The sequence below is a fragment of the Alexandromys fortis genome, unplaced genomic scaffold (genome assembly GCF_014885135.2).
Source record: "Alexandromys fortis isolate MF-2015 unplaced genomic scaffold, M_Fortis_MF-2015_v1.1 scaffold_51, whole genome shotgun sequence".
NCBI classification, from domain to species: Eukaryota; Metazoa; Chordata; class Mammalia; order Rodentia; family Cricetidae; genus Alexandromys; species Alexandromys fortis.
Window position 1 is genome coordinate 8045578 of NW_026067925.1, and position 21075 is coordinate 8066652.

A 21075-nucleotide genomic window follows, 5' to 3' on the forward strand; every position below is an offset into this window, starting at 1 on the left:
TGGGGGATTTTTTTAATGGCAAGAAGTACTGGGGCTGGAGAGATGGCTGAGTGGTTAAACGCACTGACTGCTTTTCCAAAGGTCCTGAGTTCAATTCCCAGCACCCATATGGTGGCTCAAAACCATCTGTAATGAGATTTGGTGCCCTCTTCTGGCCTGCAGGCAGATATGCAGGCAAAACACTGTATACTTAATAAATAAATAAATCTTTAAAAAAAAAAAGTACTACAGGAAATCCACAGAGGAAGTTGATAAAAACGGTGATGTATCCAAGATTTTCAGTGTTGCTGGATGGAGTGGTCTGCCTGTTCCCAGCTACTCCCATGGTGAGACAAGAGAAACATTCTACTGGCCTGGGCGGCACAGTGAAAAGCCATTGGGGGGGGGGGAAGAGAGAGAGAGAGAGAGAGAGAGAGAGAGAGAGAGAGAGAGAGAAATAGAGAGAGAGAAATAGAGAGAGAGAAATAGAGAGAGAGAATATATTTCAATCTTATTGGTGATCCCAAAGTATGTTTAAAAATGAAAACAGGCAGGCCGGGCGGTGGTGGCGCACGCCTTTAATCCCAGCACTCGGGAGGCAGAGGCAGGCGGATCTCTGTGAGTTCAAGGCCAGCCTGGTCTACAAGAGCTAGTTCCGGGACGGGCACCAAAGCTACAGAGAAACCCTGTCTCAAAAAACAAAAAACAAAAAAAACAAAAAACAAAAAAAAAAAATGAAAACAGGTGATGGAGACGGCATAGCAGGAAAGAGCAAAGCAGTATCGCTCATGCAGAGGACGGAAGCTCGGGTCCTAGGACCCACGCTGGGCAGCTCACAATCACCTATAGCCGCAATTCCAGAGGCTCTGACAGCCTCCTGTAGCCTCTGAGGGCAGCTGCACATATGTGGTATAGAGCCACACAATCACACGCACACATACACATAAATAAATAAAAATAAACCTACAAAAACCTTGGAATTTTTCTTAATAATATTAATAGCTAAGCAGAGTGACGTACAACTATAATCCCAGTACTTGGGAGGTAGGGGCAGGAGGATCAGGAATTCAAGGCCAGTCCTGACTGCACAGCAAGGTTGAGGTAAGGCTGGACTGCATGAGGCTCTATCCCCTAAATACATGTGTGTATATGTGTAATTTATGTACAATTTAGAAAAAACTTAAAGAAATTGTCTTGGTTTCCTTCCTCACGGCTATAAAATGATGACGTCACAAAGGTGCATTATGGGGAAAGGGTTTATTTTACTCACTGCTAGTCCACCATGGTGGGGAAGTCAAGGCAGCAGTGGCCTGAAGCAGCTGTCACATCGAATATTTCTGCAGACAGAGCTGAAGATTAATAAACCACCACCATCACCCATAACAAATGAACAAATTAAATATTTGTGCTGTTCACTGAGTATTTCTTTGTGATGGGAAAGTTGCAGCTGTTTTGTAGACATTCGGAATACTTCCAGTCAATGCAACTGTTTGCAGGTTTTTAAAAACGTATTACAAGGGATGACTCAGTGGTTAAGAGCACTGGCTATTCTTTCCAAAGACCTGGGTTCAGTTCCCAGTACCTGCGTGGCAGCTCACAACCATCACTAACTCCAGTTCCAGGGGAGACGAAAACTTCTGCACACGCATGAGACATAAATATTCATACAGGCAAAACATCCCCAATGCGTCCAATTCACACACTGTAATTTGGTCTGTGAGACTTTCTGTTATTTAAGTCTGGGGTGGCCTAGCCTGCCCAGTTTAGAGCCACTGCAGAGCAGCAAAGAGAGGCATTTGTTGGGATGGATAAACATAGGACTGGGTACAAGGAAAGGGAAAGAAGTACCACCTGGACTAGGGTGCAGAGGTAAGGGGATATTTGTGAACTTGAAGTTCATCTTCCTGGCAAGTCCCAGATCAGCCAGGGTTATATAATGAGACCCTGTGCCACACACATACCATTTTTCAAAGACCACTTATGTGAAAATCGCCGTGCTGCATTAAATAACAAGCTCTAACAGCAGCAAGTTTAACAATTGCCATAGCTTCAATCGGTGACAACCTTAAATATCTTGAGGCCTCCCCAAGTGTATGATTTGAAAACATCTGTTGCAATTACTGCCAACAGTCGCAGGTACTGCGGATTCTCCTGGAATTTGTAGTTATACATTTCAGTTTACTAAGAATGAAAAGTTAGGCTTTGGTTGGTTTTCTGTGCCAGCAGTATGGAGGCTGCAGACCATAAAGCCCTACTTAGGGTCAGCAGGGCTTGCTCTCAGACAGACCTAGAAAAAAACGGGAGTGGGGCGAGGTGGAAGAAGTTGGGAGAGCAAGGAAGCCTTCCTGGACAAACCGACAAAAGGGGTGGCGCCTATCGGTTTCCCCGGGCCCCCGCCCCAGAGGCTGAGAGACCAGCGCACACAGGCGCAGACGCACTGGCACACAACCCCCCCTCCCCCGGCCCGGCGCGTGTCGAAGCCCCGCCCCCGTGCGCGGGCTTGGGGGCGGTCCCGCCGCCAGGCATCAGCAATCTATCTATCGCGAGCAGAGGCGGCGCCGCACGCTTGCGGGGAACCGACCCGTTAGGGAAGCACACAGGCGGCAAACGCTGCGGCACGAGCGGAACGATGGCGGAGGCCTCGGAGAGGCTTTACCGGGTGGAGTACGCTAAGAGCGGGCGCGCCTCTTGCAAGAAATGCAGCGAGAGTATCCCCAAGGACTCGCTCCGCATGGCCATCATGGTGCAGGTGCGGCGGGGCCGGGCCGGGGGTGCAGGGCGGCGCAGCCGCGGCGGCTGTTTGGGTTCGGGGCCGCCGCGCTCCCCCTGCGGCTCACGGTAACAGGGAGAGAAGGGCGGGAAAGGCCCGCGGCGCTGCTGCCGCCGTCCTTGAGGCCCACTGGGCCGACCCCTTCCGGGGGATTGAGCTAACCCTGCCAGAAAAGCCCGGGAAGAGCGAGCCTCTGGCTTTGTAAAAACGACAGGCCTCTCGGCTGGGTCTGGGTGGTCGCAGAGTTCTTGTTTATTTCACTGCCTTCTCTGGGGGTGGGGGTGGAGGATGTGCGCGCTGTTTTTGAAGCTGCTCTGATTTGGGCCTACCTTGTCCTGGAAGATTTTTTTGTCCAACGTGAATAAAGAGGACGAGCATTTGGAGTTTTGGGATTTCCCCCCCCCCCCCTTAAGCCTATTTTTGGTTATCCCTTCGACATCCGTTCTCTCGGTATTTCTATTTTAATTATGCAAAGCCCTACTGTTTCTTTACAGTATGTTCGCTTTGGGCCTGATTTCTAGTTGGAAATAACATTTTCTCCAAACTTCCCGGGGTCACTGACTTCTCGGCGCTTTCTGGTGTGTTCACGGACGCTTCCCGTGAAGGTTCAAGAGTTGGGACGCGCTGTGAGGGGGTGGGTTAAAGAGTCTTCTGGTTTTCTGATGCCTGCCTTTGCAAGTGCGGTTCTCACCTGCTCTGTTCCTTCCTCCCCATCCCTACCTCCCCCCATACTCAAGTTACCCAAGCTCACTGCTAATGGTCAAGGTAATTGATTTCCCTTTCTGTTCTGCTGCTGGAATATGTTTCAGGATAAAGGCCTGAGAACCCTCAACGGGGTTCGCTACTTACTGGGGGTAGGGGTAAGACGTTCACCAGTGGGTACGAGGGCCCACTTTGCTTTTGATATTTCACATTATGGCAAGAACTAAAATTGACATCTTAGCGCCCTGGGAAGGGCTAGACCGCCTAGCTCAGTCAGCAAGCCGGGCACGCAGTTCTCATTCATTTCGCATACATTTATTAAGTACCAGCTAGGTCCCAGGCTCTGCGACAGTGTCTCTATAATTGCCTTTGTTGACAAAAATCACAAGTACTGGGAGGCACATTTTTGTTGCTTGCCATCAGGATTGGGCAGGGAACCCACCCTGGGCGCTTTCCGCGTGGTGAAGGGAGTGTGGAGAGCCTTGCAGCTGATGGCGCTGGGCGCTAGAAGAGAAGGTGCCCAAGAAAAGAGGAGGTGCCCAAGATGTCCCGGTCAAGTGTGGGAACTTGATTAAGAGACTTTATTCACAAAAGTAGGGCAGGAAGATGGAGATAGCTCAGAGGGAAGGGCCTAAAATTGGAAGAACAGTTCAGAGCTCTGTTTCCAACTAAGGTCTTTACCCTCGGAGGTAGTAAATAGAACTCGGGGCTCTCCAGGTTAAGAGCAAACTGGCTCCTAACCTGGCACATCCTTCCCAGCAAAGGTGTTGGAGCTTACATTTTCATATCACTTTGTGATTGGAGATTCCTCGTCCTAATTACAGCAGCTATGGGGGGGGGGGGTTATTAGTAAAATTTGAAGTAATGGTACTTTCCCAGAAGCAGGACGGGTGGTTTTGAGACAGGGTTTCACGGCTGATCTTCGAGATTCTCTGGCCTCCCTCTTCGAAGTGCTGGCCGCCACTACACCCAATCTTTCCAATGTTTGTTTGGGTTTTTTTTGTTTTGATTTGAGACTTGGGCTCCCAGTGTCAACTGTCTTGCTGGCCTTGAACTCACAAGAGGTCCACCTGCCTCCGCCTGTGACTGAGATTAAAGGTGTGCGCCACCACGCCCAGCCTTTCAGATAATCAGCTTCCTTTCCACATCACACATTTTAAGCATTTTTGGGTTTCCTGTGTTAGCCAGAGAATAGTCCTTAGGTGAGAGTGTGGCCCTGTTTCCCATTGTCCAGGAGAAGAAGTAAGATGGGGAGTCTGGGACTGCCTTTGATAATTAATTCAGCATTCAAGGCCCTCCTCCGGATTTAATTGATTGTGAAAGAAACTGTTATTCAAAGTCAGGGATTCTCTTCCTCAGTTGTAATTGGGACTGATTTTTCTTTTTCTTTCTTTCTCCTCCCCTCCCCCCCCCAAGACCCAGTTTTCTCTGTAGCTTTGGTGTTTGTCCTGGAACTTGTTCTGTAGACCAGGCTGGCCTCAAACTCCCAGAGATCTGCCAGTCTCTGCCTCCCTAGTGCGTGCCCTCATCCTCCCCACCCCTGCTTAGTTCTGAATTTAAAGTTGGTCCTATGAGCTGGCCTGCAAGAAACCTTTCTTCTGGTGCCTGAATTTAAATGCCTTCTTTTTACATTTGTATGGGAGGATTGTTCTTTGAGCAACTAAAAACCTGATTTTTTTCAAAGCTGGCCAGGAAGGGAGAAGTTGCACCCTCAGGCCACTTGCCTGGGAGGAAGAGGGTAATCCTACAAGGATTTGAGCCTTCTATGCCCTTAGCAAGGCCATCTCCCTCCTACAGGCAAAGTTCTTGGCCTACCTTTACAATCCAGGCCCAAGTCCTACTTATTTCATAGCTCCTAGGTAGAACCTGGACCTTGAGCCAGTTGTTCTCAAACCTTGCCGAGCACCTCGGTGAAGGCCCACTTGTAATAGAGCCCACAAGCTCAGGGATCTGAACCTGTTGTCTGTTGTCATTCATGTTGGGTCCGCTCAGAAATGCCATTTGTTGTCTGGTTTAGAGGCTGTTTTTTCTGCTGTTCCCCCATCTCTCCTCTGCAGGTTTGAAACTGAATAAGCGTTGTGCCAGCACCAGCAATGGAATTGGAGTAGATTCACCTGGGTTGTACATCCTTGAGGGAAGCGGTGGGTGGGGCCTTGAGGCACCTGAGGAAGTCTTGAAGAGCTTTCAGTTGCAGGCCCTAGAACAGTCACTGTTGGGTCACCTAGGCAGGACTTGATGTTAGATTTTTTTTATTTTTGTCTGTGAGTGTTTTGCCTGCATGTGTGTTTGTACCATGTACTTTTGGTGCCCAAGGAGACCAGAAGAAGATGTTGATCCCCTGGAACTGGGTGACAGCTGGTTGTGAATCACCATGGGGGTGCTAGGAATCAAACCCAGGCCCTCTGACAGAACAGCTTAATCAGAGCCCTCAGCCCTCAGCCTTACATTTTAATGCATCTGAAAAGGAACCACTCGTGGAGTGGGAGTGATTATTGGAGTACCTGACTTGCCATGCTTCTTCAAAATATCACTTGTCTCCATAACCCCAATGTGGTGCTTATGTTCAGCGCTGCTTTAATATTTTTATCAAATTGGCTTTCACCTCTCTCTTCCTTGAAAGCAGTCATCGTGGACCATCTTATCAGAAGGCAGTTTTTTGGTAGCTCTTCTGCCATCAGGATGGTGGGAAAACCTTGGTGTCAAATTCTTGTCCCATCCGGCTCCATTGTTGTTGCTGCCTTCTGTGAGACAGGGTTGCTGCTTCACAGAGGCATGGTTTGTGAAGGAAGAGCACAGGAAACTGGGTTAGCGCCTGTGCCTCCCTCATCTCTAAAACAGGCAGGGCTGGGCCCAGAGCATCACAGAGAAAGAAAACGAGCTCACGTATAGGGTACCTCCCTGCTGCCAGGGGTCAGCCTAGCTCCAGGCCTAGAGGTCTTCCTTCCCCTGGGGCTCTTCACCCCTCCCCTCACAGAAGCTGTTCCTTGTAGTCACATGTGCAAACCTTGCTGCACCTGACACATTTTCTCTGCCTGGCTCATCGGGGTCCTGTTCCTCATTATTTTTAACTGCAGGGGCACATAAGAGCCACTTTTGGGCCGCCTTGACTCAAGTGCTGCTGTCGAGCTTTGTAATGGGCACGGGGGTCGCCGGGACCCTGAGATGTGCTGCGTTTCTCACTAGGCGGTGCAGCAAGTTAAAAGGCAGCACGTTCCCTAAAAGAAACCTGGGGCCAGCTTCTTGTCCTGAGACAGTGGATTGTGGGAGTGGAGCAGCTATAATTTTTAGCTTTTAGGAAAATAGTTAAGGTGAAACGCTGGAAGCTGTGTCTTGTCTATTTGCCAGTCATTGTGTGGCATGAGAGAATCCCAGACAGGCCGCAGGAAAGGGAAGGGGGCTCCTGTTGCTGCCTGGGCTTGGGGACTACACAGATTAACATCTCTCTCACCCCTGCTTTATGACTTCTAGTCTCCCATGTTCGACGGAAAGGTCCCACACTGGTACCACTTCTCCTGCTTCTGGAAGGTGGGCCACTCCATCCGGCAGCCTGATGTTGAGGTGGATGGGTTCTCTGAGCTGCGATGGAACGACCAGCAGAAGGTCAAGAAGACAGCAGAGGCTGGGGGCGTGGCAGGTGTGTAAAGGGGGGGGGGGGGCAGGAATACAGCCCTGTCTCTGTCTTGCACCGGTAGAATGAGAGCATCTCCTCATCCGGCCACATGGTCTATTGCACAAGGGCTGATGTTTTGTATTTCCAGACACTGAAAATGTAGCCTTTAAATTTGCATGGTTCTCATTTTTAATAAGTTTTGATTTTTTTTATTAGTAGTAGTTGTCTGTTGTGCGTGTATGTGCACGTATGCTACAGTCTGCATGTGGAAGACAGCTTTACTAAGTTGGGTCTCTCCTTATTTGCTCCTGGAATTGAACTCGGGCTGCCAGGCTTGCACAGCATAGACTTTCACAGCCGAGCCATCTCACCAGCCGGACTTTGATTTTTAGAGCAGTTTTAGGAAACCCAAGAGATACAAGAGTGCGGTGCTCCCATGGGCCCCTCACGCCACAGCAGCGCATTTACAGCACTTGATGAAACTTGATTGACACATCGTGATCTTGCTGTTGTGCATTCTGTGGGCTTGAATGGATGGATAACTTCTCGCTGTGAGGCGGGGTCACTGCCTTTCAGGTCCTATGTACAGAGGTTACCCCAATAAAAGACTTCTGTACCTTTTCTTCCTTCTCATACTTGGGAAACCTGTTAATTCTTTTCTTTAAAAAAAAAAATGAAAGAAAGGAAAAAGAAAAAAACAGACCTCAGGCAGAGTCAGGTGGATCTCTGTGAGTTCAAGGATACCCAGTGGTGTGTATGGAGATCCTGTCTCAAAGCAAAATATAAACAGACCTCAAGGAGGACAGTGTTGGCACACACCTGCACACCTTTATTCCCAGCTATGGCAGAGGCAGGTGGTTCTCTGAGAGTTGATTAGCCTGGTCTATAGAGTGAGTACCAGTGCTACACAGAGAAGCCCTGTCTCGAAAGAAAAACAAAAAACCAACCCCACAGTCAGCCACAGCCTTGGCTTCCTGAGTGCGGGATTATAGGTGTGCACTCCCGCCTTGGCTTCTGTTCTGATTTCTACCCGCCTGGGTGTAGTTGTGGGGAGAAAAGGAAATAAAGGTGTGTACTTTCTTCTGCCCGTTTTCATTTGGCATGACGTGTCCTTGGTCTTTTCTGTAGCTGAGCTGTGTTCCTTTGCTTGTCCAGGTCTCTGTTGGTGACTGTGGGTTGGTGATTATTTATTCCGCAGACTTTGTAGTGTTGATAAAGTTCGAGTGTCCTTCATCAAAAACTTGAAACTGATCAGCAGTGCACCACAGGTGGAAGGCTCCGCACCTGACTTCATGACAGTTGGAGTCAACTGTAGACAGGCTGGAAATACCGTGTGCACTTACCTTTGGGCTGTGTGTGTAATGTGTCTGAAACAGATGGATTTCATGTGCGGACCTGCAGTCCCTCCTGACTCCAGGATGTTTTGTGTATCTGCAATTATTCCAAAAGTCAAAACAAAAAATCTGAACTCCAGAACAGATGCCAAGCATTTTGGATGGGGATACTCAGCCTGTAGCTTGTCGTGATTCCCCCCCCCCCCTTTCTTTTCTTTTTAAATGTGTATGAGGGTTTTGTCTGCATGTTTGTGCTTGGTTCCCAGGGAGGTCAGAAAAGAACTTTGGGTCCCCTGGAGCTAGAGTTATGGACAGTTGTGAACCACCATGGATGGGTCCTAGGAATTGAGCCTGGATCCTCCACAAGAACAACAAATACTCTGAGCCATCTCCCCCACCCACTAGTCATGATTTCAGTGTGTACTTTATCCCTGTACTACGAGTGCTTAATCCTAGTGCAGGTTACTGGCCAAACACAAGTATTGTGACTATACTGTCTCCCAGTCTGTGGCTCACCTTTCACTTTAACTATAAGTTTTATTACATTTATTTATTTTGGGGGTCATTGCATACATACATGGCTATTCTTTCTTAACACCGATTGTGTCCCAAGGATAGAACTCGGGTATAGTCAGACTTTCCTTTGGGCCACCAGATCACAAATAATGACATGGATATTTCTTATTATGAAAGTTTGGCCTATAGTTTAGGCTTGTTCGTAACTAGCTCCTAAAACTTATATTAACCCATTTATATTAATCTATGTCTATCACGTGGCATTACCTCTCTTCCATCTTGCACCTCCCATTTCCTCTCCATGTCTCTTGGCATATCCCACCTGTCTGGATTCCTCCTCTTCCTGTCTTTCCCCGGAAATCTTGCCTGTCCTCTCCTGCCTAGCTATTGGCCATTCAGCCTTTTATTACATCAATCCCAGCAGTACTCCTTCACTCAGTACAATATCCCACAACACTTGGGCTGAAGTTAGCTTGTGTTAGCTATAGGGTGACGGTGAGGCTTTCCTGTTGTTATAGCGGCCTTTGTCGAAAGACTCTGTATTCATGACTTCTGCTGCTGTGATAGGACAGCGTGACCAAAGCAACTCAGAGAGGAAAGATTTTATTCGGACTAAGATTCCATCATGACAGGAATGGGCTCTGTGAAATATTTTATGTATTTAAATTATACGCTCTGAAGTATTTTATGTATTCAAATAGCTATGTGCTTTAATTGTTTTTTTCTGGTTTTTATTTCTAATGTGGAAATGGCTTTCATATTTGCATATTGGCCTGGTTTTCTATAAATTTGCAGAGTATACTTACTAGTAGCTTTTCTGTGGATTCCTGAAGCTCTCCTCTGAGTATTGCTGTGTTCTGACTTATGCATATGTGGGCCAGAAGATAATTGGTGACAGTCAAACTTTGCCCTTCCATCATGAGTCATGGCTGGCTACACAATTAAAGTTGTCAGACGTTTTGCCCTCAAGCGATCGCTCAATCATATTTACTTTTTAGATGGGGTCTTCCTGGAACTCCCTATATAGACCAGGCTGTCCCCTGCCTCCTAGGAGCTAGGATTAAAGGCATATGCCACCACATCCAGCATGAGTCTAGGGGCTTTAGAGATCACTCAGCCCTTAAGGGCACTGGAAGCTCTTCTAGAAAACCTGGATTTAATTTCCAGCACTTACATGGCAGCTCACAGTGTCCATAGCTCTACTTCCAGAGGATCCAGCACCCTCTTCTGTACCCCACAGGCACCATGTATACAACTGGTACACAGACATGCAAGCAAAATCCCCATACACATAAAGTAAATAAACTTTTTAAATCTAGCTTTTTGTCTCCCTCTTAAGCCCTTCACCATATGTTCAGTTCTTATATAGGCTTGTGGTTGATCTGTATTTAAATATTCCTTTCAATTCAACACTTAACTTTGAATCATAAAAGCACAATAGCTTTGAGAAGTCTGAGTTGGAAATTAAAAAGTAACCATGGTTGTGGCCAGTAGAGATGACTAAACTGATTGTGCTCACCCAAATCACAATGTCTTTGTGGGAGGATCCTGGGAGGAGGAAGACAGAAGATGGGGACATTTGGGGACTGCAGTGTGAGGCTGCAGAGTTGAGCAGTGATGTATGTTTGGTTCTTCAGGCAAAGGCCAAGGTGGAAGTGGCGGCAAGGCGGAGAAGACACTGGGTGACTTCACAGCGGAATACGCCAAATCCAACAGGAGTACATGCAAGGGCTGTATGGAGAAGATAGAAAAGGTAGTGCCGGGGAGCCAGTGTCTGCACTTGTGGGATCTCACCTTAGGTGGGGGGCGTTGGCTATCTCAGGAGAAAAGAGCAAACAGCCTCTCCATTTTGGCTCCGCACCCATGGTCAGAAATACAGTGGAGAGCCTTAGAGAGGGGAGTGACAGTTCTGGGCAGACTGAGTCCTGTGCTCTTGTGCAGCTGCCTTCATGGGCAGGGGCCCTGGAAGAAAGATCTTGGAAAGCACCAGCATAGGTCCCCAAAGTCAAACAGGTTCGGGGGAGTTCTTGTGTAGTTGGTTTAAGGTTAGGAGGGCTGTGAGGGCCTTCAGCAATCCTGGTTTGTCGGAGTAACTTCACAGACCAGCCTACCCTGCCACTAGTTCTTGCCCCTGAAGGATGGCAGCCAGTCGGGTGGGGTGGCTGGCTGGCTAGATATGCTACTGAGAACAGGGTAGAAGGTGTGCCTATGCTTGCCAGCATTTTCTTCTCTGCTGCCATGATTCACTTAGCACTAGTGAAGGGTTTCTCTCCCTTGGAGTATTGTGAGGTACATGAGTCAACATTCTGTATGTTAACAATGCCAGAGATCGTCTACCTGAAGAGGGAGCTTTGTGTTGGCTCTCGGTTTTAGGTGTTTCAGTCATGGTTCCTTGGCCCTGTTGTTTGGGTGGCATCACACATGCCAGGAGGCTGGCACAGCAGTCCTTTTCGTCTTGTGGAATGCAAAACAGAAAGACCAACATCTTAATATCAAGGGAAACCCAAAGCTCTAACCTTCTTTCTAGTAGGCTTTCTACCAACTCCCAAGAGCATCACAGTCTGATGGTATAAAGGCCTTTGGGAATAGTTCAAGAGCCAAATGTAATAGGCACAAGACAGAGGAAAATGTAATCGCTAACTGTCCTTGCCTTCCACCATTAAAAATTGGAGGTAAAAATTATGGTGCCCATGCTTCCAGGGGAGCACAGCCTGCTCTGTGCTCGAGTATCACTCGACCCTGGATGGAGATTTCTGCATTATCAGGAACCTTGTTCACTGGGTTCTTGTCCACTGCCTCACAGGTGGGAAACTTATAGAAATGTCACTTGTAGGAATTGTACACCTGGCAGGCTGGCAGAACCCAGCTCTTGCTTATCTGCAACTTAGCCGGACCCTTAGGTATAGCAACCACAGAGTCCACGGGAGGGTGAGGATAGGTGAAAAGGCCCTGTTGGGATAAGTTGCCACCTGAATCCTTTATAGAATGGTGCAGTGCCGCTGCTGACCAGCACAGCATGGCAGCATTTGAACCCTTCCCGGGGGACCTGTTAGTAATTTGTTACTTGTCTAAGCAGGTGGGTGGGTAGATAGTCATCCACAGTGCAAGGTGTCTTACTAATGCAGTAGGCAGCGTGTCAGTCTCATAGAATGTTAGTGCAGGGACCTAAGGGTACCCACGATCCTTGGTGGCATAAGAGCCAAAATTTTCTGAGTTGCTACCTGTGCTTTGATTGGAACTCAGGGCTTTAGGCTACCTGTTCCCCTGTCCGGCCTTGTCATTCCTTATGTGCCACATTGTCCCTACAGGGCCAGGTGCGCCTGTCCAAGAAAATGCTGGACCCGGAGAAACCTCAGCTGGGTATGATTGACCGCTGGTACCATCCAACTTGCTTTGTCAAGAACCGGGAGGAGCTGGGCTTCCGGCCTGAGTATAGTGCCAGCCAACTCAAGGGCTTTAGCCTCCTCTCTGCGGAGGACAAAGAAGCCCTAAAGAAGCAGCTCCCAGGAGTCAAGAGTGAGGGGTAGGTTGGCTGTGATTAAAATGTGGAGTCCTGAGGAGGCCTGTGGACTCCATTCCTCTGCTGATGATCGGAAAGCCAGGAGCTGTGGGCCTGTGGTATCAGGACAGCAGAGAGACTGGGGCATCTGCTATTCCAGCACCTCTTCCCCCGCCCCCCACCTCCGGCAGCTCACTAGTTGTGAGATCTACCTCCAGGCACTCTGAACTTCTGCCCTCAGGGCTGGTACAGCAGACTGTGCCGCTTTTTTTTGTTGTTGTTGTTGTTCTTTTATTTATTTATTATGTATACAATATTCTGTCTGTGTGTATGTCTGCAGGCCAGAAGAGGGCACCAGACCTCATTACAGATAGATGGTTGTGAGCCACCTTGTGGTTGCCGGGAATTGAACTCAGGACCTTTGGAAGAGCAGGCAGTGCTCTTAACCACTGAGCCATCTCTCTAGCCCTCTGTGCCGCTTTTTTATACATACAGCCTTCAGATGCTCTTAGACCAGTCAAGTAGTTCCCTTACATGTTAATGACCATCGTTTACCACCCTGAGAAAGTCCACATGTGTGTTTCTTTGTCTGGGTCTCTGGTGAACCGTGGCTGAACATAAGTGGATGGACAGTGGTGGATAGGTGGGCCCACACATGGAGTTAGCGTCTAGGGTGACTTGGAACGAGCATGCTGCGGCATAGAGCAGTGTACTGTGTTCATGAGACGTATCTGTACCACTGTCACCAAGAAGCTTGCACCATTCCAAATCCTAACACGAGCTCTTGGAGCAGCACCGGTGCCTCTGGAGTGTGAAGCTAGCAAGTCAGGCCAGTGGTGAGGATGTTTTGTACTCTTAGAGCACAGGGGATTGAGATTCTCTGGCTACCATTATGCCTGGAGAGCTGGGGTGTGTTGAGCATGGTTGGTGTGCCAGACCCTCCTCTCAGTCCTGTGCCCGAGTGAGCTGTTTCATCTTGTTAGCACCATAGTCCTCCTCCCCTAGCACGTGGCTTTGCGGAGTACAGGGTGAACTCAGGCTGCAGGGTTTTCTGTGTATCCTTGGCTGTCCTGGAACACATTCTGTAGACCAGGCTGGCCCCAAACTCACAGGGCTCTGCCTGTCTCTGCCTCCCGAGTGCTGGAATTACAAGTGCTTACTGCCACCACCTAGTTAGGCTCAGTTCTAGTAGCTGTGTTTGGCTTTTCCACAGTCCCCGTCACTTTGTGTGTAAGAGACGTGGGGTTTAGCATCAGGTGTGACCTGAGCCCTTGGTGTGTCCTGGTTGTTCTAGACACTAAGGTGAGCTCCAGGCCCCTCATTGGCCAAAGATGTTGGAAAGTCATAGCTGCTCCCTGAGAGCAGAGTGAGAAGGCAGGTGGAAGAGGGGCTAATGGGGTTCACACTGGGTGTCCTGTTGGACTGGAGGCTGTGGTTCTTAAATAAGTCCTGTATCTTTCAGAAAGAGAAAAGGTGACGAGGTGGATGGAGCAGATGAGGTGGCCAAAAAGAAATCTAAAAAAGGAAAGGACAAGGACAGTAAGCTGGAAAAGGCCCTCAAGGTGAGTCCTGGGCAGGAGGACATCTGGCTGTCCTTACTTAGCAAGACCAGTGTAAATTCTCGCAAATGTGACTGTTGTTGGGCCACGAGGCTTTTCTCCCAGCTTGTTCCCTCCCCTTCGCAGAAGTCATTTTTATTTGGGTGATGGGACACATTAGACTCAGATGCCAGGCCTGCAGCACGGACCAGGCGCTGTAGAATGTGCCACGTCTCCCCAGACTCGCTGGGTGACACAAAGTAATGCCTCAGTCTCAACCCAGATATTACTATCTTAGCTGCAGGCTTGCTCCTGAGTATTAAGGACTAAGTCCCCAGATACCAGAGGTTCTTAGCATAGATACCTTGGAGGCCTAAGGAGAAAGTTTTCCCAGTTTTTAAAATGAAGGTCTTTTTTTAACAAAGGGACTGGAAAGTATGCAATAAAAAGGGAATCTCCCCATCCAAGCACTCAAGAGGCAAAGACAGGCGAATCTCTGAGTTTGAGAACAGCCTGGTATACAGAGCCAGTTCCAGGACAGCCAAGGCTACACAGACAGACAAACCCTGTCTTGAAAAGAAACAAAATGGGTTGAAGCAGTGGCTCTGGTTAAGAACACTGGCTGCTCTTCCAGAGATTCTGAATTCAGTTCCCAGTAATCACATGGTGGCTCACAACCACCTAGAATGAGATCTGGTGTCCTCTTCTGGCCTGCAGAACAGCATATAAATAAACAAATAAAATAATAAACAAAAAACAAAGCAACAACAACAAAAAGGAATTTCCCCCACTAAATCAATGGTCCTCGACCAGAGGGGCTCATTACTCTTGCTGTGCTGTGCTGGGGCGGAGAAACAGTTATTACTCTGAGAATGTTCTGGCAGAGAGCAGTGGGTCTCTTCTTGGGAACATGATTTTTCAGGGGCCTTCTGTTTGAGTTTCTGATTTTGACTGATGGAGACTCTGCTTGAGTGAGTGTAATATGCAACGGGTGTTTTGGCTGCCTGTGTGTCTGCTCCCTACGGAGGCCAGAAGAGGGTACAGGGTTGTTTGGAACTAGAACTAGAGAAGGTTGTGAGTCGCCATGTGGATGCTGGAAATTGAACCCAGGTCCTCTAGTTGAGTCATCTCTAGCCAGTCTCACATTTGATTTTTATTCATCTTTGCGTTCCTATAAATGGAAGCTTTCTGTCCTGACCACCTGGTCCCAAATAAACACACAGAGGCATACATTAATTGCAAATGCTCAGCCGATAGCTCAGGCTTGTTAACTCATTTCTATCTGTGCCTTGCCACATGGCTCATGACTTGGTACCTCATTTTCTACGTGTCTTGCTTATTCGGCAGCTGACTGACATCTCTCCCAACTCTCCTGACTCCTCCCTTCCTCCCATCATTTTCTCTGTAAGGCTGTCTCGCCCAATCTCTTCTTGGCCCTGTTATTGGCCAATCCATTTTTTATTAACAATGGGTATAATCCACAGCACATTCCCTTGAGTGGGTGTGCTGATACTTTCTCCCCGGTGTGGCCAATGATGAAGTTTGAATTACCCTCTCAGCTCCTTCTCCCTCAGCTGTAAAAGAAATATTCTGCCATTTCTGTGAAACCTGTGTTCATAGACTGTTGCTCCTGGTGTCCCAGTGTGTTTCTGCTGCAGGGAAGAGTGAAAAGGATGGTACTGAGGGCCCCGCACTGGAACTGGGAAGCAGGGAGTGCGTGTAGGTAATGGCCTCAATTAGTGGGGTCAGTGTCTTGCCCTGGCATTAATGGCAGCCTGTGTAGTACAGTAGGACCAGCATTCTCCTTTCCAGCTTAGGAGGTGCAGCCTGATATGTGATGCCCACCTTGCCTGCTGCCCCAGGGAAGGTGGAGGCTCACTTGGCCGGCCTCCTTGGCCAGTAGTTGTGAGAATAAATGAGGTGGGACTTAAAGCAACAGCAAAGCGTGGGCACTCAGTAGACACTGAAATTGAGATTTAAAGTCCCAATTCCAGAAGAGATCACATAGATTCCTGCTTGAGTGTCTAGGAGACTAAGGAATCTAACTGGGTGTTGGGGCCATAAGCCCTACCCAGAACTTGTAGTTGCTTCTCTGTGTCTTTTAAAACAGCCTTCATGGGGGTTGACACCAGGGCCCTGTGCAATAGAGAATTCAGTCTTTTGGTTTTTTGAGACAGGGTTTCTCTTTGTAGCTCTGGCTGTCCTGGAACTCACTTTGTAGACCAGGCTGGCCTTGAAATCAGAGATCCTCTTGCCTCTGCCTCAGTGCTGGGATTAAAAGTGTGCATCACACCGCCCAGCACGGATTCAGTCTTATGTGTGGTCTACTCTATACTTTGCAGAGTATTTTCTAAGAACATTGCCTGGGCTTATTTTGATATGCACGTGGATTTGCCTGAGGGTTAAACCCTGGCGGTGGGTGGAGTTGGCCAGGCTGGCTTTGGAGGAAGAGCCCAGCTCCATCAAGGGTTTGCAGTGGAAGGCTCAGTGATGGGGACTGCCACTCCGGTGATAGAGCTCAGCCAATAAGGACACTGCATATATGTTGTGTACTGCATGCTTGCCTGGTGCCCAAGGAGGTGGTTTTGAGCTACCATGTGGTTGCATCTCTAAACCATCTCTCCAGTCTAATTTTTCTTATTTTTATATTAATTGTTTTGCATGTGTACATGGTGTTCATATGGAAGTCGGGACAACTTGCCGGATTTAGTTCTCTACTTCTACAAAGTGGGCCCCACGGGTCAAAGTCAGGTCATCAGGCTAGTAGCAAGAGACTTTTCCCATGAGCCATTTTGTTAATCAAGGTAGCTCTTGATTAACTCATTAGTTCAGCAAAGACTGAGACAGGAGAATTGCCATGAGTTTGAAGGCAGCCTGGGTTCCTGAGTGAGATCCTGTTTTACCCTAGTCTCTCCCTAAAGGTTACCACTTAAACTTTTGAAGTATACAGCCCAGGCTTTTATTGCCCCCCAAAGAAGACCCATACCCTCTGCCTCAGTAGCAACAACCATACCACCAGACTTGTGGCCAGCCCCAAGACTAACGCAGCGTTCATCAGCCCCTGACTTGTCCTAGTCCTCTGAGTTTCATCTCCAAAAACTACATTATGGGGTCTAGATGTGATAACGCACCTTAATTCTAACACTTGGAAGGCAGAGACAGGTGGCTTTCTGTGAGTTCAAGGCTAGCCTAATATACATAGCAAGTTCCTAGACAGCGAGGGCTACATAATAGACCCTTTGTCAAAAAAAAAAAAAAAAAAAAAGCTTAAAATATGAAAGGAGAGAACCAAATCCCACACGCTATTCTCTGACCTACATATGTGCACTATGGAACATGTCAGTGTATGCACGTTAATAAATGCAATTTTTAGTATGGTAAGAAAAGGGTTTTTGCGTGTGTGTGTGTGTGTTTAACTTTGATCTCCATTGCGGGGTCTCATCCTCAGGCCCAGAACGACCTGATCTGGAATATCAAAGATGAACTGAAGAAAGCGTGTTCCATCGGTGACCTGAAGGAGTTACTTATCTTCAACCAGCAGCAAGTACCATCTGGAGAGTCTGCGGTGAGCTGCCTTTGTGTTGGGGGGAACACAAAGAAGGCACTTAAAGAAATCACGGCTCACCATCTCCTTCAGTTGGGAGGCTTTCCCAGCTATACCATACATTGCCTCATGTTTGTTCTGATTTAGAACTTGGTGAAGTCCCAAGGTGAGCAGGTACTTTTACTTGGTACACAGTACCTTGTGTGTTCCTATACATATAGCACTGACCCAAGGACCTCTGCTGTCTGCTGCCATGTGTTCCGGGGCTAAACCCACCCTGCCCCTGCTTGGGCCACTCCTTGTGTAGTAGAATGTATGCTGTAGGCCTCCCTTGGCTTTCTAATTTCCTGAGGTGGGGTTGCTGCAAGACCCCCAAGTGTAAAGCCTGGCCTCTATTGTAAGCTGGCAGCTGAGCTGTGGTAGAGCCCAGAGACAACCTCTTTCTAGGGAATAGGGTCTGTTTGAGAGCTCTTCCGTCTCCATTAGTAGCTGTCGTGTCCTGAGCCTCTGGTCTCTGACATGTTTCTTCAGATCTTGGACCATATTGCTGATGGCATGGCGTTCGGGGCCCTCCTGCCCTGCGAGGAGTGCTCAGGCCAGCTGGTCTTTAAGAGTGATGCTTACTATTGTACTGGGGATGTCACCGCCTGGACCAAGTGCATGGTCAAGACACAGACTCCTAGCCGAAAGGAATGGGTAACTCCAAAGGTAAGTGTTGGGGCATCTAGAATCTGCTGGCAGGAAAGCGTGACTGGACTTGAGCATACGTCAGGTCTTAAGATGACAGTCCACGTTCCTCACCCTTCCTCATAACCAGTGCTCTCTGTTCCTCGTTTACTGCTGTGATCACCCCCCCCTCCCCTCCCTGGGCTGGCTCTGCCTTCCTTGGCCTGAGTAAGCTACTCGATAGCCCACCTGACTTGATCATTTCCTCACCCTTAGAATCTCAGCTTGCCAGCCAAGATGGTGGTGGCACTGCCTTTAATCCCAGCACTCAGGAGGGAGAGGCGGGCAGATCTCTGAGTTCGAGACCAGCCTGGTCTACAAGAGCTAGTTCCAGGACAGGCTACAAAGCTACAAAGAAACCCTGGGGGTGGGGGCGGATGACTCACCTTGCCCAGCTTTCTGATACGCAGATTCTACAATCCCTTATATAGCATTTTTGTGCCTTTTCCTGCCTTTGGTTGAGACAGTTGTAAAATGACAATGAGCAGAATCCGCCATTAGATGGCACAGTGTGTACTTAACCTCCTTTGGGGGAGGGTGCAAAATGTGCTCAGTCTGGTGATGCTTGCTGTCCAAGCATTGTGGAGTTCATGACTGTTGTTCCCCCAGGTGCTTATCTCAGACCAAAAGTCAGCTCCTTAATGTCCTCCAGAACCCTTGTGACCCTTCCTGACTGATTCTACTTGCCAGGGTTCCCACTGGCTACTGTGTTTTATGAGGTACCTGTGTCCAGGCAACTCTGCTGTTTTGACTCTTGGCAGACTTGTCCAGGTACCGCCTGCACGTATTCCTGCATATCTCCCCTCCTGGCATCTGTGTGCTGTACTCTGTCCAGACAGAACTGCTTCCTGAGGGTAAAGGCCCTCTGTCTAACCTTTTGTGCCATGTGCCATTGATCAGTGTGAACCTGAAGGTGTCTGGCACCTCACTTGCCATTCACTGAACATGGGCACAACTAGGAAGTTCCTTTCTCAAGAGGGAGACTTGGGAGCAGAGACTGTGCTCTGTGACATTAAGTGACCACCTCCCTCCCTAGTGCAAGGCCTACTACTGTAAGTCGTTTGGGAAACAGAAAGAACTGCGCCAGTAGAGCCATTTCTGGTGACCACAAGAGGGCTTGCTATGTGTATTCCTCCCTAGCAAGCAAGGGAACTTAACCTGGGTCTCCTTCGGGAAACTTCTAAATCTCTCACTGGGTGTTTGAGGTGTTTTTGTTTTTGATCCCTTAAAACCAGTGAGCCTGAGGCCCCGCCACCCAAAGTCTAGTTATTACATTAGGGACCAGTTATGTTAGCTTCCTTCACTTGGGAATGTGCACGCAGGGTTTCCCTGTAACTGGATAGTTGATTGGATTTTAATACTGGATAACGGTTCATTGTCTCTATACAGCCCTGGCTGTTCCTAGAACTCACTGTGTTTAGATCAGGCTGGCCTTGAACTCACAGCCTCCCCGAGTGCTGGGATTAAAGACCTGCACCACCACTCTACCCTTTGGCCTAGGTGTGTGAGTCTTCAGCCCTGAGGGAAGCACCTGTGGACCCTAGAGGTCAAGGACAAGGAGGTCCCAGCGTGCAACCTAGGTCTGGTGACGCTTCTCTCACTAAGCTGTCCCCTGGCTTTTTTATTTTGTATTAAGATATGACTTTTATGGGGGGGAGGCGGGGCTCGTGTACCATGGTGCACATGTAGAGGGCAGAGGACAGTTTGTGGGAGTTCTTCCACAATGTGGGTTCTGAGGGTTAAACTCAGATCCCTGGCTCTGCAGTCTGCACTAATCCGCCTCATTGGCCCTTGTTTTGTTTTTCTGAAGGGTACGATTTTTTTCTCTCAGGCCCTTGCAGTAACTGATCTGTCATAGATAAAGGAAGTGAGTCCTATAAATGGTAACAGTAACAAGCTTTCTTCTTAGAACTTCAGCATTCTCCTGTTTATTGTAGAGATTTTAAAAAGGATTATTTAATTTGCACAGGACATGTCCCACTTAGTCTATTCCAGGTTTATTTCAAGAGACATCCGATGCCTTTAAAACTGAAACTTAATGTTGTTTAGGAATTCCGAGAAATATCCTACCTCAGGAAATTAAAGGTCAAAAAACAGGACCGGATATTCCCTCCAGAGACCAGTGCCCCAGCGCCACTGGCACCTCCGCCCTCCGTTACCTCAGCACCCAAAGCTGTGAACTCCACTGTCCCAGCAGGTATGACTCCGGGAAGGATTATGTGCTGGGTTTGACCTAGGAGCCGTGCTATGCAAAGACATAGAGAAATGACGAGGGTATCCTGTGGTCTGTTTGCCATGTGGTCAGCGTTCCTTGGGGATGGTCAGAATATACTACACGGTGTGCTACAAAGCACATCCTCACTCTCCAGGCCCATTGTCCTCCCTGCCATCAGGACCCTGGGGAGATCCCAGTTGTGAATTGTCATGCCCTAGGCCGTCAGAAGCAAATAGAGCTATGTTTTGTTGGCAAGGAGAAATGTTACCCACCCCTTCAGGCGTGTGGACACTCTTGAACTGTAAAGGTGGAGGCCAAGGCTCTGCTTCTGGACACCAGCCCAGCTGCACCTGTTCCACCCCTGGTGCTGAGCGGTGGTTGCTCCAAGTCCTCTCTGCTGCTTGAAACCTGGGGTCTACATGAGCACACGGTGGTCAGTCAATATCTGCTCTCCGGTCCCCCTTTGACAGGTCCTTCCTCTGCTGTCTCCTCAATTGCCATTCACACCCAAATTCGTGATTTTGTTCTCTACCGAGACATTAATAAGATTCGCGTGATGTCATCAATGTCCACCCTCTAGAGAGGACAGGCTAGACCTCCCCTGTTGAGAGATACAAGCTGTGGCCTGGCTGTAACCAGCGA

General features: G+C 48.5%; 1 protein-coding gene across 1 annotated transcript in view; it reads left to right on the forward strand.

Annotated features, from left to right (window-relative positions):
• The first annotated feature begins 2499 nt into the window (after nucleotides 1–2499).
• Parp1 (poly(ADP-ribose) polymerase 1) overlaps nucleotides 2500–21075 on the forward strand; it is a 32357-nt gene continuing 13781 nt past the window's right edge. Inside the window, 8 exon segments of the mRNA XM_050142961.1 lie at nucleotides 2500–2728; nucleotides 6920–7085; nucleotides 10549–10664; nucleotides 12220–12434; nucleotides 13873–13972; nucleotides 17397–17513; nucleotides 18024–18200; nucleotides 20268–20415. Coding sequence (XP_049998918.1) covers nucleotides 2609–2728; nucleotides 6920–7085; nucleotides 10549–10664; nucleotides 12220–12434; nucleotides 13873–13972; nucleotides 17397–17513; nucleotides 18024–18200; nucleotides 20268–20415 — 1159 coding nt within the window. The 5' untranslated portion in view covers nucleotides 2500–2608.